This window comes from Aquila chrysaetos, chromosome 10 (assembly GCF_900496995.4).
Source record: "Aquila chrysaetos chrysaetos chromosome 10, bAquChr1.4, whole genome shotgun sequence".
NCBI lineage: Eukaryota > Metazoa > Chordata > Aves > Accipitriformes > Accipitridae > Aquila > Aquila chrysaetos.
The window spans coordinates 6,102,280-6,119,150 of NC_044013.1; the positions used below are offsets into that span (position 1 = coordinate 6,102,280).

General features: G+C 37.9%; 1 protein-coding gene across 6 annotated transcripts in view; it reads left to right on the top strand.

Annotated features, from left to right (window-relative positions):
* PRKCI (protein kinase C iota) overlaps positions 1-14,606 on the top strand; it is a 36,604-nt gene extending 21,998 nt beyond the window's left edge. For 4 of the 6 annotated variants that reach the window (XM_030028476.2, XM_030028475.2, XM_041127009.1 and 1 more), the window contains 10 exons: positions 385-561; positions 1,545-1,642; positions 2,691-2,777; positions 3,385-3,520; positions 4,522-4,609; positions 5,765-5,890; positions 5,994-6,073; positions 7,137-7,226; positions 7,522-7,637; positions 8,776-11,397. In XM_030028476.2, coding sequence (XP_029884336.1) covers positions 385-561; positions 1,545-1,642; positions 2,691-2,777; positions 3,385-3,520; positions 4,522-4,609; positions 5,765-5,890; positions 5,994-6,073; positions 7,137-7,226; positions 7,522-7,637; positions 8,776-8,863 — 1,086 coding nt within the window. In that variant the 3' untranslated portion in view covers positions 8,864-11,397. Of the gene's footprint in view, positions 1-384; positions 562-1,544; positions 1,643-2,690; positions 2,778-3,384; positions 3,521-4,521; positions 4,610-5,764; positions 5,891-5,993; positions 6,074-7,136; positions 7,227-7,521; positions 7,638-8,775; positions 11,398-11,512 lie in introns of those variants that run through there. The other 2 variants (XR_005933488.1, XM_041127008.1) reach the window with 2 other exon arrangements.
* The last annotated feature ends 2,265 nt before the right edge of the window (positions 14,607-16,871 follow it).

Below are 16,871 nucleotides of genomic sequence, written 5' to 3' on the forward strand. Positions count from 1 at the left end.
AGTAATTTAACTTGTCACAAACTGAAAACTAGTACATAAAGCACATGTGGGTTGCTCACACAGGTATATGCATGTATGGCTTGCAAGCTGTGTTATTTTGAACCTTGAGTTGAGATGTGCTTCGATTTAGAAAGTACAGGTGTGCTTTGACTTAGAAAGCATTCCAAACTCTTCCAGTTTCATTTGTTCCTTATCTGCCAAGTCTCCTCTGCCTCCTTCCCTTCCCCTCACATTCCTTTCCAGGACAGTGCAGTTTTAAGAAAAACAAGTGTTAATTGAATCAGTTGTTTATATTAATTTTGGTGTTCCGTTTGAAATGCTAACTTTTGCAGTTCTTAAAATTGGCAAGCCTGCTTACTAATTTCGAATTATCTTTATCAAAAGGCAATGAGCATTAGAGAAAGTGGCAAAGCTTCCTCCAGTCTGGGTCTTCAGGATTTTGATTTGCTCCGAGTTATAGGAAGAGGTAGTTACGCTAAAGTACTACTTGTTCGACTGAAGAAAACTGAACGCATTTACGCAATGAAAGTGGTGAAGAAGGAGCTCGTCAATGATGATGAGGTAGGCAAGCTTTTTATCAACAAATCGGGCAACTCTTCCAAAAAGCTTCAGTATCTACCACAAGGTGGGAGCCAGGCTTCTGGGTCTGTAACACTAATTGAAAATTATGCATGCGGTTTCTTATACATACTATACTACAGAAGGTTCACAAGACAATTAGCCAGTTTTGAGGTCTTCATTGACAGACTGGTAGCTCACAGCTGCCCGCCTGTGCCAGTGGTTTCTGTCATGAGTCTCATTGCCTCTGTTGACAGTGTCCTTCTGTGATGAGCACTGTCTGCAGCAGTGCTCCTGCAGAATTAAAGTTAATAAGCCTGTCTTGCTTTGTTATTTTGGAGCAGTATTCCATATCTCTCCTATTATGTTGGCTTGCTGAGCTGAAAAAGAAATGGATTGAGTCTGGTTTTCATATGTTAAAAGTTTGGGGTTTTGTCACAAAGGAGAACTCACAATGTTATTTTAATTGCTCTTCACATTGGACCTCCATCTTAACAGTTTTTGTAGCTTGTACAGTGATTAGCAGAAACTTGTGAGAAATTGTGGTATTAAAATGCTAAACACCTCTTGTTTCTGAAGATTTCCTTTGTGTTTCTTTAGGCTACTCTGAAAAGACTTGAGTGACTGTGGTTTGCTATCCAAGAGCTTTTGCATTTATTCCTCAGGCTGCCACTGAGTTCGGTGTTTCTCAATGCTACTTTACATTTGTCTGCACTAGTTTATCTTTTATAGATGACTCTTTTTACATTCCCAAGTGTAGTTACACACTGAGGCTAAAACTATGGGACACTGAAGACAGGAGGAAAAAAAAAAAAAAAAAGTATGTTAAATCGTCTTTCTTCACATTGGAGAACTATATAATATTTAATTTCTTGCAAGTAAAATGAGGATGGCAAAACACTTGAATATCTTTTCTGCCAATTGTCATTAATACTTGACCTAGGAAGTGCAACAGTCCTTTTCTGAATGTCGCTTTTCTTAAATAGGATATTGATTGGGTTCAGACAGAGAAACACGTCTTTGAACAGGCTTCAAATCATCCCTTTCTTGTCGGACTACACTCTTGCTTCCAGACAGAAAGCAGGTAAAGGTCATAACATAATAAGGTGATACTCTCATTCAAAAAATATTTCATGCTGTTAGGCACCTCAAAGGCCTATTTAAAGCATTAAGTGTTAGGTAGGTAGCACAAGTCCACATACTGTAAATCGTAGTAGCATTTTATGAGCAAAAGGCTGTGTTCATCAGCTAAGCTTTTCAGATTGGGAAGACGCAAAAGAATGTTAAGTGCCGGTAGGTATGATGGAGAGGATTCTGGACAGGAAGAGAGGTCCAGCTAGCAGTAAAAAAGGCTTAAGAATATGAGGTAGAAGACAGAACCTAGAGTGGGAGGAAAAAAAGGTTTAAGGAGAGAGAAATTAGAAGTACAAAAAATGAGGAAATTTATCTCAAACTTGCATGGACTCTATCAAGACTAGTCTCTGAGCAAGACTCGGAACATAGTACCTGAATTTTGAAAAGGAAAACAGGGTAATAGAGATGAAAATGATTATTTTCCTGTGTGTTTATATATAGGAGAAGAGATTGCAGTAGATGGATAAATTACTATTCTATACAGCAATAAGTTTCAGTATATCTGAAATATAGTTATTGCGTATTTAAACAACATCCTTGCTGTTTGAAAAGGTGAGAAGCTAGTGGAAGGAAGTGAGAAGAAAAAGTATTTGTAATATACTAATAGTATTAACCACAAACAAAGAAGATTAAAGGGATCAGGAAGGAAAATGAGAAATTTTTTTTTTTTTTTTTTTTTGTGGTTTGTGCATAGAAACTGATGTGAATCTATTTTCTGTAAGTCACATACGTAATAATGACAAGCGGTAGCTGTAATGGATTAGGAATGTGGGAAGGATTACTTACTTTCCTTTAGCAGTAAAGGAATTATCTAGAGAAACTCTGTATACTTGATTTTTAACTTTGGGAATTTATTCAAAGGGAGGGAAAATGGTGAAACCAGCCATAGAGATGGGAGGAGTTGAAGTGACATTGTTACAAATGACTGTATACAAGGCTGAAAGAGGTCTGAGGTGTTACAGGTTGTCTGTTATCGAACAATCTCCTGTGTGTTTCAGGTTATTCTTTGTTATAGAGTACGTAAATGGAGGCGATCTAATGTTTCATATGCAGAGACAGAGAAAGCTGCCAGAGGAGCATGCCAGGTATGTCTAATTTCAGATTTCTTGCATCAGAATAGTTGGTTTTCTGACACAGTGCAGTAGTGCAGAGATTATGATGATGAGCTGGCAAATCCTCTCCAGATGTTAAGGATTTAAGAAATGGGAAGCTGCATCTTCATTTTAATGCTGCAAGCTACCATATTTTTGTTTCAAGGAGGAATTGTAATAGGAAGCACTTAGGTCTTGTTTGCATTAGCATTACCCTAGATGACTTCAGTCTGATTCTGAATTTTTTTGCTAGAAAAACACTTTTGTGGTATTTTTTTTAAATGTCTAATGATACCAATGTGTTTCTCTTGCAAGAACCACTACCAGCTGTCCAGGCAAATGCTGAGTTCTTGGTGCATATGCTTCATCTCAGATGGTGAGATGAAAGGGATGATTTCAGTAGACATTAATATTAATTAAAAATAATTTTTGAAGTGACTGTGGATAGAAACATTTGTATGATTATAAACAACTTAACCACTTCTCTGATGAAAAATAATAGAATACATGGGATTATATTTAGAAAAGTATATTACCAAGACTATGTTATTGTGGTTTGGGTTTTGATTACTTGAGTAATCAATATCTCTTTCTACACTAGGTTTTATTCTGCTGAAATCAGTCTAGCATTGAACTATTTACATGAACGAGGGATAATCTACAGAGATTTAAAACTGGATAATGTGCTACTAGATTCTGAAGGGCATATTAAACTCACAGATTATGGCATGTGCAAGGTAAGCTCTAGTTCCTTGCTAACCAGTAAAATCAACAATTAAAAAATTGTCATAAATTAAAAGATGCAGAGACTTAAAAATGTGAAATTTCAAGGCATGCATTTATACACAGTGCAGATAGGCTGTATACTTATTTCACTTCTACAAATGGAGAAAAGGAAAATGCCACAGTGTGCAGACAACATTATATATACTGTTTATGTTTTTATAAAGCTGCTGTATCAACTTGACTGGGAAAGGTAGGCTGAAATAGTCAAATTAGCTTGATTTCAAAAAGAGCAAGAGGATGAAATACATCAGTCACACTTGCTCCCATTTGGATTCTATGACACTTCCCATTTCCTCTAGAAAACTTTTGTCACTACAAAGACACTGGAGCACAGGTTTGACTTTGCTGTGGAATTGCCATTATGCTGATCTATTAGAACTGTTTTAAATGCTATGATTTTGGCTAAGCAACTGAAGAGCATAAAATAACACAGGTTGGAAAGGGCCTCAGGAAATCTAATCCACCCTCCTGCTCAAAGCAGATGAGGCCAGGTTATTAAGGGCTTTATTCAGTTTGGCTTTGAAAACTTCCAAGGATGAAGACTGCACAACTTCTTTGGGTAACCTCCCCCCATTCTGCATCCCATGCTCTTCTCTGAAAACTTTGTATCTGTCCATCGCAACATGCCAGTCATGTAAGCTGTTCCACCATGCCTCAGTTATTCCCACTTGCCTATTGTTGGAGATGTGGAGCTTACTAGCTAAAACCTTAAGATGTTGTTGTCAGTAGGTATGTGCCATCCTCTTGAGACTCTAGATGCAACCTACTTCTGTTTCTTCTGAAACAAGTAGTGTTTTCTATTCATTTACGTACAGATTTAAGTATAGTTTTACTAAAACGAAAGCAGTTTATTCAGGACGCTTAAATGAACTCAAAATGAAGTTCGTAGCAGAGGGGGAGTGTGGGATCTTTGGCTGACTGTAAAGTATTTTCTTCCCATCTTTTCTTAAAGGAGGGTCTGAGGCCTGGTGACACAACCAGCACGTTTTGTGGGACTCCAAACTATATTGCACCTGAAATTCTCCGGGGAGAGGATTATGGTAAATAGATTTTTTCACTGCTGCCGTATAACTTTCACCTTGTCTCTTCTTACTCGAGTTGTTTAGCAGTAGAAAGGATAAATCTCCATTAGACATGTCATCAGTCTAATTCAGCATCCTGTCTGAAAAAGTAAATAAACCCATCAAAGGAGGGGCAGAAAACATCACACCAAGCAAATGAGATACCCTGCCTTCCAAGTTTTAAATTCTTTTTATCAGTCTTGAAGAATAGCTTGGAGTCTTCCAAATTTATTATTGTTTATAACTATTTTTAGCTACTACTAATGATATACTTGCAGTCTTGAATTGTGTTCAGGTTTGGAGCTTTATATTTGGCAGCAATGATAGTATTAGATATAAATGCATTGCAGAGGGCCTAGATAGTAGACATCCCTTTCACAAATCTCAGTGTTAACAATTAAATTGTCTATGCAATTGCTTGTTCAGGAAGTCCACAAGATTCCTGAAGCAAGAGATGTAAGAGTATAGAAGGCTTGCTGTGTTACTTACCCTTTCTTCCTAAGCTGCCAATACGGTACCAAGCAGATCTTTAATCTGTTTTCGGCCCTTAAGATTTTAACAAATTCTACCATTAGTTCCTATTTAAAAAAAAAGTATATCTATTTTTTAAATCTACCATCTCATTTCAATCGAATGTATCTTTCAGACTGGCTTCACATCTTCCTTCCTTTTCACAAACTTTCTAGGCCAACCAGACTATATCAGTCCCAGCCTAGCTACTGGATTTTTTTTTTTTCTTTAGAAGTGAATAGTAGAATACATGTGCTTAGCTCCATACATGACTGTCTTGCTACCATTAAGAATCACATACTTCCTTCTTGTCCTCATCCCCTGCCCTGGATAACCAACCCCCTCCTGTTGGTTAGTAATGACTAGGCTTAAATGTTATCTAAACCTTTGTTAAGGTCCAAACACCAACCCTTAAACTTTTTTCATTTCCTTTTCTTTGTACAGCATTCCCTCCTATTGCACACATAAGTTACCTCTCCTTTGTTCAGATAATCGGAAAGACTGGCAATACTTAAGTTTTTGAATGAATTCTTTCTTCTCAAAGCATGTCTGTCTTTAGCCCCCAAATTGTTTGTATTTTTGCTCCAAAATATCTTCAGTGGTGTTTTCTCCTTTGAATTCTAGGCTTCAGTGTAGACTGGTGGGCACTTGGTGTACTTATGTTTGAAATGATGGCGGGCCGGTCACCATTTGATATTGTTGGGAGTTCCGACAATCCTGATCAGAACACAGAAGATTATCTTTTCCAAGGTAAGTACCATGAGCGTTCCTACACTTCAGTGCTTTGTTTCTACTTACCTTTAATCTGACTTTTAAAGATGCAAAGGCTGATATGAACCTTGTTTTCTTGCAGTAATTTTGGAAAAACAGATCCGAATTCCCCGATCCCTTTCTGTTAAAGCAGCAGGTGTTCTAAAGAGTTTCCTTAATAAGGTAAGAGCTAAAGGGGACTATTTAAGACTTCTCAAGAGCAGCTGTTTTTTGGGGGTTTTTTGGGTTTTTTTTTAAACCTGTTGACAAACCGATGTGTAGCAGACATACTTTATCTGCCATATGCAGAAACAGTGTAGAAAAGATGTGAGCCTAAAGCAGAATTTCAGTGGGGCTGGGAGACCTATTCTAGATACTTGTCTTAGAATCTGAAGCTCCAGATTCTCAGGCTGGGAACATGAGTAAATTTCAAGTTGAAAGGCTTAGAAATGCTCAGAGTGATTCTTTAACCTGGGGAATTGGACAAACTTACCAGATTTCTTCTCTTTAAGAATGAAAATAAGCTTAGCAAATCACTCTGACAACTGCTGATGACTTCATTGAGAGAAATGCAGAGGCAGTATATGCTTACTGTTTGCTGGTAGCTAACTAGCCTGAGAGTCAAAAGGTGCATATGTGGGAGTGGACTAGTCCAAGCACTTGCTGGCCTTTATTTAGTGAGTGTTAGATGAGTGTGGATAAAGAGGTACAGGAAAAAACAGATTTGTTTAAATTATTCTAAGAAAGCAGTACTGCTCAAGAACACTGCTTGTGTTGCAACTCCCTGGTAATGTATGCACGTGTGAATACGCGTACATGGAGGTGCAATTGTCTTGTTAAAATAACCTTCTTTCCACTGCATTTATCAGTAACCTGCAGTTAGTACCTCAGTGTGATTGCCTGGCGTAGTCAGTCCACTCAGGGAGGGGTGGGCAGGGGGAAGAATCAAATTCCCTTGTAATCTAACCCAGTTTGCTCTGAAACCTGTGGTATATTTAAACAGGTCTGAATAAAAATGAAGAAAGATGGCATGGTTGTTTATATAAAATTCCGTTAAAGGCTTCCCTGTATTCATGCCTATTTCAGACAGTACATTGGAACAGTTTCCAAAATAAATAATGCTAACTTAGTTCTTCAGTGTCCTTTGTAACTCTGGTGTTTCATTTCTCATGGAACTTGTAACATTTGTATTTTATTCATGTGTAGGCCACAGCACCCATTTAGAAATATTTTCTTCCTTATGTAGGATCCAAAGGAACGTTTAGGCTGCCATCCTCAAACAGGATTTGCAGATATCCAGGGACATCCGTTCTTTCGCAATGTTGATTGGGATCTGGTATGTGAATGCCCACTGGCTTGGGTTATTTTCTTTATATACAGTGATAGCTTGACAACTTGTTGTGAGCATGAGAGATGTAAAAACTTCAAAAACCTTAAGCTCTTAACTTAGGATATACCATAATGCCAATACAGAATCTTTTAACCCTTTTACACACAGTAAGTACACTGGATTGATAGAATGACTGTAGAAAGTACACAAAACAAACTTAATAGTAACTTCCAGCCTTGTTTAAAAATAATTCAATAGGTTGTAGCTCATTCTTGGTGTCACTAAGTGCATTTATTCTTAGATGGAGCAAAAGCAAGTGGTGCCTCCATTTAAACCAAATATATCTGGAGAATTTGGTCTGGATAACTTTGACTCCCAATTCACCAATGAACCTGTGCAGCTCACTCCAGATGATGAGTAAGTAATGTAGAATTTAAGAAGTTCTGATAGGTCAGTGAAGGAGTTATAAAACTTCATTTAATAGCTGTAGTTGTGGTATATAGAGTATACATAAAGCAGTAAATAACATTTTCCTGTGTTAGTTTGGAGAAAATTCTGTTATGTGTCCTCATGGTAGACTTAGTGTGGCTGGATTAAGTATTGTGCTCTGGGGCATGATGTAAAAAATCAACTAACAGTGGGAAAGTTGATGTAAAGTATCTTAGTTGAGGGAAAAATGACTAAGTGCTATTTTACAAGTTTTAGTGGTATCATCTGCAAGAAATGAACGTGTGAAGGAAAAGACCTGTTTTGTCAAGTGGTTTATTTTTTGCGTTACTTTAAGCCACGATATTTCTAGAATGTTGGGTTTAGACTGAATTTATCTTGGGTGTTCTGAACAAGATGCTTTGTTTGGCTTGTTCGGGTGTTTTAAATTGTTAGTAGTCAAGCAAGATTATCCTGGCTGAAAACCCTTGATAAAATGCATGATAATGCATTTGATTTTGGTAGTGGATTTGTGGTTCCTCACTCCTGAGGGGCCCTGATTTGGGATGAGGAGGGAAGGGCCTTTCTAGTTTGACCTGAGCCACTGCTGTTCGCCTTTTAGGAATTTTGGGGGGGCTTTGTCTAATGTTCATACAGTATGTAAACACAAACAGTGAGTATTAAATGTTAACCTGTGCACCTTAATTAGGTCTGAGATCAAACTTCCTTCTTCATCCCTTTGTAAATGCATCATGTACAAACAAAGTTTAGAAGAGTTGCTGTTGCAAGTGGAGTATCTATCACATCCCAATGTTTTCAGTGTTCTACAAAACTGACTGTTTTGGGAAAGTTTTAAAACTGCAGACCTTGCAGATTGCTTTGTGGGGAGAGTATGTGCATGGGAGCAGCCCAATCACTGGTCCTGAGTGGTTTTGTGTTTTGTTACTATTACAGGGGCTAAAAAAGCCCCAACAGTGGTAACTGTAAGGATAGAGAGGGACAAAAGAGAGAAGGGAAATGTCCTCAATTGCAATCCGGTGTGCAGGTCTAAATTTAAAGGCAAACTGTCAGTTAGTATTGTTACCTTTTTAATTTTGCTGAACTAATGACTGTTTTTTAATCTTAATAGTGATATTGTGAAGAAGATTGACCAGTCAGAATTTGAAGGCTTTGAATATATAAATCCTCTTTTGATGTCAGCTGAGGAATGTGTTTGAATTCTCCATTTCTGGACTGTGCCAATTGTTACTCAGTTTGTTTCTGCATGGGTAAACATCTCTTCATTTGGATGCACTTGCATAAAACGAGTAACTGAACATCTTACCCTTGCCACCTAGTGTGAATTACTCACTAATTTTCTTTTTGTATGAATTGTTGTCCAGGACAGTTGTTATGCTTGAACCTTCAGCTGCCAGATTTAAAATGTTAAACTTTCCAACAGTCTTGCCAAACTTGAATATAAAGGTTGGTCTCTGGGGCTCCTGACTGAACAATGGGGTCCGGCTGTATAATCTGCCAATACAGCATCCTGATAAAGGAAAGTTTTCTTACTGCTTTAAGAATACAAATTGCATTAGGGGATGTAATAAAATATTATTAAAGGACTTCCACTTTTCCAGCAAGACAAGTAAGAACTTACGACTTCTGTAGTTCTAAATCTCTCTAAACATCTGATTTCCCTGTTCTCCTTAGACTTAGAGCTGTGTTACTGCCCTTCAGATTGAAATGACAGCAAGGAGAGCAGATTTTTAAACTGACTAGGTCAAGAATGGCTGCTTTCATGGGGTGTATTGATCCTATCCAAAAGGAGATGATTAACTCAATATTAGAATCAATAGACTTTGCTCCGAAATTATATGCTAGGAATTGTACACTGATACACAGAGAGTGCCTTTCTGAGCCTGTCCTTTTCAGTGAGGGTTGTATGTGATATAAAGTGTCAGTTTAAATAAATGGAATTCAATTAATACTTTAAAAAGGTAAAATCCGTAGAGTGTATTTTAGCAGTAATGGGCAGCTAATATTGACAGATGTAGAACCTCATACTATTATTTATGGCTTTTACACTTGCTGTCTTAACTGTATCAGAACTGCATACATTACAGCTATGGCCTAGATAAGGGCATTTGTTCCTTTTTTTTTTTTTTTTTTTTAATCTCATTGCCATACTGTTGGAAATGCATTCAACTTTGCCAGTGGAAAAAGCACATCTAGGAAAAAATAGGTGCTGTCCACAATGACTCCCTTAACTTCACTTACAGATGATGATTTGTAATCACAATCAAACCTTAAATGTTGGTAGTAGACTCAAAGTTAATAGTAAAGCAATTGGAATAAATTGAAAGAATGGTTCAAACTAGGACTTTTGGGAGGTGTGATTCTTACATTTCATGTTATTAAACAGTGGAATATACAGCACAGATAATTCTTATTTTTAACGTTTAAGGAATAGTTTTGAATGTCTTAGGCTGAAGCAATGCCAAATGTACCACTTTTTTATTATTATTTTGGGGAAAAGGGATTAAGAGACATTGAAGAAAAGAATCTGTTATATAAGTAAGAGCTGTAAGGCAAGCTAAGCGTTACTGAAAGCAGATCTAAGTATCTGTAAGCACAAATTAGCAAACCTTATCCGAAGCTTTTAATAAGACTTCTGCTTGGTCAGTGTCTCTGCTTGAAAATCCTTGTATGGCAACACTGTAAATTCATAGCACAAATCTTCCGCTGTATGTTTTTTCACTTACATGTTAACTTCAAGGAGAGAGATTGCACAAATACACAGTCGTGTCATGGTATAGTATTTAGTTCATATTTTTCTTTGCAACATGAATAGGAAACTTAAATATTGGGCTGAGTTTTCAGAACTGGGAAGTGATTGGAGGGGCCTCAATTTCAGGGAAGCACTGAACCTCCGCACTGTTAAAAATCAGGTTCCCTTAAACTCAAGTTGTATATTTTCAAATGTAAAATATCGGAGTAAACCTCCTTTTGAAGAGCAGCTAATAACTTCAGCACGTTTAGTTTATGTCAAGTGAACTGCTTACATGCAGTTTTAAAATTGTGATTAATTGTTTAGCCTCCGACTCCGACACCCGCATGACTAGTTTAGACATCAGGACTTAATTGATACTAAACTTAGAAGTTATTTAAAGCAAACAAGAAAGTCCTTGTCTCTACAGTGGCTTAATTTCATATGGGGTATTAAGTAAAATGGCTTTCTGTAAGGAAGGGCATTTCTGCTATTCATCACAGAAGAGTAATGGACTAAAAAACACTGTCTTTTGTGCTTAAAGCAAAAGTTAGGGTTTTTTTATAGTTAATGTCACAGAAAAGATACTTTTTCTATTTATGTATCTAACCATTAAGAATGTTGCTAAGTGATAAACATCTTAAATGACTGTAAATCCATTTTTAAACTTTAATTTTCTCCAAAGTGCCATGATATTAACAGTTATTTTTCATTGTTAAGTGTATAGCAACTGTCAAAAATATTCAGAAGGGACATTGGGTGTAAACAGTCCAGTGCAGTAGGCTTTGTCTTTTGGAGAAAGTGTCTGCATCAGAAGCATGATGTATTTATGTGGAGTAACCTCCTTTTTGTACGCGAGTTGGATTCTTATGGGTGCTCCGCTAGTTAATATTGTCACTACTGTTTTCCTGTTTCATATGGAATATGGTCTTGAACGTTGTTGTATGATCATTCCCTTTATTTGTGCACACTTTTTACTTTAAATAAAACATTTATATTAGGCCTCTGTGTGTTAACCTCTAAAACAAATACTGCAAAATGCTGGGCTTTGCTTGGGATTGTCGTCTGACCCTTAACTATCCAAGTCTCACAGGAGCGTTGTTCTAATTTCTTTTAGAAGATAGCACTGGGATAGACCGTAACAACCTAAGAAATACCTCCCTCAGCCTGTGTTCCCCAAGCATGTCTTAGAATGGAGGCCCCTCTCTGACGTGCTTTGCCAGCCTTCTGTTCATCGTGCCCTATGGAGGAGAAGCATCCTTGTAGGTTCTGTCTTTTGTTCTGACACCAGTGATGAAACAAAAGTAAGTAGTGAGGGTTCAGTCAGCTGCACAGATACAGAAAGCTTAAACTAAAATATAAAATGCAATTCTAGCTTGCTTGACCAAGGACTTCTTTCAGCTGGAACTTCTAAGACATTATCTCAGGGGCCGAAGCTGGGGACTTGGAGTTCAGAGCAACACTCTTATCTGCTGTGCTTACTTCTGCATGATTTCTTTCTTTGTTTCTTCAACTCCTCCCCTGCATTCTCTTAGATTTCTGACACGGAGGGCAAGGGCACTTACCTCATACCCTGCTACAGATGCAGTATTTCAATATAGCTGTATTTCAGTGTCTGCGTATTGATATTTTAAAAGAGATTTCCTCTTGAGATCTGGCTTGTTATTAAAAGTATGTATCGGCAGTCCTAGGCAAATGCTACAGATGGTTGCATATCTTAAATGCTTAACCTCCCCCCACGCATGCTTCTTGTTTCTGTTCAGTTTGGTGGCCAACTGCTCTCGGCTCAGTCTGAGCAATTGTTTATGTTAAGACACTCTATAAAAGAAATTAATAGCGTGTATAATCTATATATATACTTGATACCTTAACTGCTAAGCATGCATCCTCGCTTCGTGACGGACAGCATAAGCAGTTTAAGCAAGAAAGGCATCTGAAATCTGTAGGCCTACAGATTAATGATATTTCCCTGGGAAGAGGGAGGTGGGGATTGGTGCCCCTTTCAGAAAAAGGGGATTTTATCCTATCTTGCATTTTCTTGAGAAGAGTTCCATTAGGGTTTATTTTAAGACTTTTTTTTTTCCTGCTTATGATAAAGGGATCTAAACTGCATGCTTGAAATGTGTGATCTTACCATTTAATCACCAACAATTAAAGGCAGGGAAGCATCCACCTCCTGGATCTGTTTGGCTTTTGCAGAAGGTGGGCTTTTTCCAGGCGTAAACAGAACCAGAAATCTGTTGGCATCCGCATTCGACTTCTAAGCTTGAACAAAGCGTCTGGGCTTATACCCCTCTTGCGTTGGGTGGTGAAGCATCTAGCTGAACAGGTGAATTTTGACTGTGATTTCAGATGGAAAAACTAAGTCATAGCTCAGGTTCTTCATTAGCTGTCGTGTTTTGTACAGAACTGTTTCCAAAGCAACTTGTCCTGTAAGATGTGGTGCAGGCTAAAATCTGTCAGCTTTTTGTGCTTTACCCGCTTACAGGTCTTGTAGTGTCTCTCATACAGTATCTTGTCTGTGTTACTTAATCTGTCATAGCATGTTTCACAAGAGTGGTCTTAAGTATTACAACTTAGCATTAAAAATCGCCGCTGAAGTGATTTTCTTAAAAATGCGCAAGCTAATATCTTCAGAGAAGAAATGCACAATTTTTGATCTCTGTTCAGTGTTAACTGAACAGCATCTTCAGAGCATCTTCAGAGACCGTGTGTATGGAAACTTTTTTTTTTTTTTAAAATATGCTTCTTTCTGTAGAAACCCCTCTTTGTTCATAAATATGCAACTTGAATCTTACTCATAAAACTGTGACAAAGTTCTTTACACACTTAGCAGTTTGGTGAACAACTTTGTATCTATGTTAACCAGCTCAGCTGAAAGATCATTTTGTTTTAATATGGTATTTGGCACTTCACTTTATAAGCAGTAGTTTAAAGTATTTATTTTTATTTGCACTTAGAAATGCAGATTATTTTATCTCACTTGCCCCTCTTCCTAGTGTGCGAGTGGAAGAGGTATCGACCCCAGCGACTGTCAAAGGTGGCCTGCAAGAATTCAAAGGGGCATGTGTGTGGGGAGGATGGGACTTACTCTTGTCTTAAACACCCATTTTTTTGTTTCATGGTATTTTTGTAGCTCTGTGTTTTTGAGTGTGTCCTGCCTGGTATTATTTTAGAAATATATGAAATAAAAATTATATACTTTCTAGGGAGCTGCTTAGTTTCCCATATATTATTATATATCCCTCACTTTTAACTGAAAATGAAACTTCTGTAGTCACTGTTTAATTGTAAAGTAAAATTTAATTTTTTTTTATAATAATAACTTTTTTTCCTTAGAGCTGACTTAGAAGAGTAAAGACAAAAATTCTGTAAAGGCTGCCTCAGTGTTAAACCTAAGGTGTTGAAACTAAGCAGTGAAGGTGCTATTTGTGAACTGCATTTTAAGACAACCTTAAATGTTAATTTTGTAAGCTTTCAAAGAGCTTCAGCACTTCTCGAAAATTCAGAGGCGTTAATAATAAAGGAAAGATTCCTTCTATGCTCTGTTAGTGTAATTTATTACATCTTGCAAAGGTCTGTAACTCAGGTTTTAGTTGCACAGTGTCTTTGGAACTGCTTTTCACAGTCTACAGTAGAAGTTGTAGGCAGAGTTAACATCTTTTTTTAGACAATCCTCTACCTACAACCTTTGCCTGATTACTGTAGCTCTATAGCAACACTCATTACAGCACAATAGTTACTAGAATTTGCAACCTGAAAGGCAAAATGTGAGCAGAACTTGAAAAAACCCAAATTAAACAATGCCACCGTATTCCTAAGCTTCTGTGACATCACTAGGTCTAATAAAAGATGTAATATCTGCCTATGTATGTTGCTTTCCTTACATCCATAAATCAGTCCAGCTCTGGTGTTATAAATCTTGCATTTTCTTCAGTAAACTTAAAATGGAAATATGACATAGTGGGTTTCACTAATTGGTATTTGAAGAGATTTTTTTTGTTTGTTTTGTTTTTCTTAAATCAGATCCTAAATTCCTAGAGGGTGGAGAAGACAGGAATGTTCAGAATGTCTGGACAATTGTGTCACAGGTCTGTGTCTTTCAGGATCAGCTCCAAAAGCTGGTACATTCAGAAATGTTTTACTCTGCTATATTGTTGTGGCTTTTAAGCAAACCTTGTAACTGCTTAATAAATACGTACAGAGTGTTAGTATGCTTTACAAATGTGTTTACTTTTCCATCAAGCTCTTTGTTGTCCTACCCTCAAACATTTTATTGCAGAAGAATAAAGAATTAAACAGAATTTAAGCAGACAATTGAGATCAAACACGAATGCACTTTTCCGTGTTCTCCATCGCTTTCCTCAGTCTCCCTGCCCTCCACAAAAGCAGTTCACATTTTTGTGTAAGGCTAGTGATTGTACTCCGGCGACTGCTTTGCCTTGTGTTGTTTGCTTAACTGTAAATGTAGGAAGAATAACAATATTTATAAAATCCTTCTGCAGACTCATTACATGAAACAATCCTCTTTTCTGTCTGAGGCTGGAAATGCTGCAGAAGCATTTGATGTCGCAGCCAGAGTGAGACGATGCTTGCGCAGTCCTGCGTAATTGTGTTGCTGCGGGCTAAAGAATAGCATTTATGAAAAGCACCAGGGTACTAGTCTACGTTGCTGCACAATGCCGGAATTCACTTAAACATGTTTATAACAATTCTCTGCTTCAAAAAGTACAAACAACAAGCCTAGATATAAAACTGCATATTGAGGTGGAATGACCGGTGTTTGTTAACTGCTGTGTGTTGCTAAATTAGATTGAATGCTATTGGATGGAAACATGAGCCAAGAGTAGGTTCATGGTCCAACATCCATGAAATTTCCTTAAATACACAAATCCTATTTGTGGTGAATCTTAAGTGGCTGGAAAATACAGAGGTTTCAGTCCTGATCATCCTTCAGTTCATGAAACTCAAATAACACACAGAGCCTGATGTTCTTATACCTGCACATTTCAGCTGTGATTCTGCTGCTATGGAGGAGTTACATAGATGAAGAAATCTGGCAAAAGGAGCTAGAAAGTAGTGGTGTAAATGTAAGGAAGGGAAAATGCCCTCCCTGTAATGGCAGTAGTTACTATGATGAATGCTCCCCGAGGAAAGTCTGAGTCAGTCTTTAGTGATTCACAATAAAAAAGGGGAAACAAAATGAGGATGGAAAAGGGCAAATAGAGTATTAATGGGGAAAAAAAAAATGCATTTCTCCAATACTTGTGTTCTTCCCCAATATTAAATCTCGGTTCCAGTTTTGGGGAAGCTTTTATCTTTGCTTTGGCATATGTGGAATGGAAGGAATTCATGCCTTCCCTTCCTTCTCTGTTTTCTGTAGCCTTTGAAAAGAGACGTTACGATTTTCTATAGGCATTCTATGAAACGTCTATTTCAAGCGGCTGCAAGAAAGAGCACAATTTCAAGTACTTTGGAGGTTTACATCCCTCGACAAAATTAAGGCTTTTTTTGTGGTACCCCTTCGTTTGTAGGAAAGCCTTCTGCCTCAGTGCTGCAATATGGTAAAGCACCGATCCTTGTTGTTAGGACACCTTCCGCTGAATATAAAAATTGAGGTCGTGCTCTATTTCAGTTTTACGATTCCTTCATCTGTACCTGAATTCTTTAATAATAGAAAGGTCAAGTGGCTTTCTTCAGGTTTTAAAAAATAAATATAACCATTACTGTCTTTGTCATCACAGAGTTATCGTTAAAAGCCCAGGCACTGCTATTTATACAGTTATTCTAAACCCTATTCTACTACTAAAACTGTCAGCAATTTATTATTTTTGCAATATAAAGCACCACAGGTCCCGAAGATTGCACTAGCTGCTGTGCAAACACAGAGTAGAATAGCTCCTACCTACAGATGTAACCATCGAAGGTTAGCAGTAAGGGCAAAACCTGCACGCAAAATAACATCAGTAATCCCAGATCACTCCTTGCCCAGCCATCATCGGAAGGAAACATTGTAGATACTGTCGTAGATACTGCAACTAATGTGGTGTTTTAAAAGTGAGTTAAGAGGTGACTCGCAGAGCAGCTTTGCAGTGATTCCCAAGGGCCCCTCCATCAGTAAGCCCTGCCAGCCCCGGGGGAAATCTGAGCGTATCAGACTTGCGAAGTCCAGTGTATCAAACCCCTCTGTTGATGAGCTGCTCAGCAGCGAGGCAGGTTTTGTTTGCTCTGTGCTAATCCTAGCGGGGCGTTGGGAGATGACACGGAAGGGAGCCCGCTCGCCGTGGGCAGCGCTGGCCAGTGTTTCGTGGTGCCTGGTGGTGGTACAACTGCCCCATTTTTGTGTGCTATGCTTTTATACTCGCCTTGCATCAAAATATGTAACTGTACGGGATGAAAGGCAACGGCAAATTGGATTGTGCCTTAATCTCAGCTGAAGCGCTGTCTTCACAAAGAAGATGTAAACCAAAAAGCTT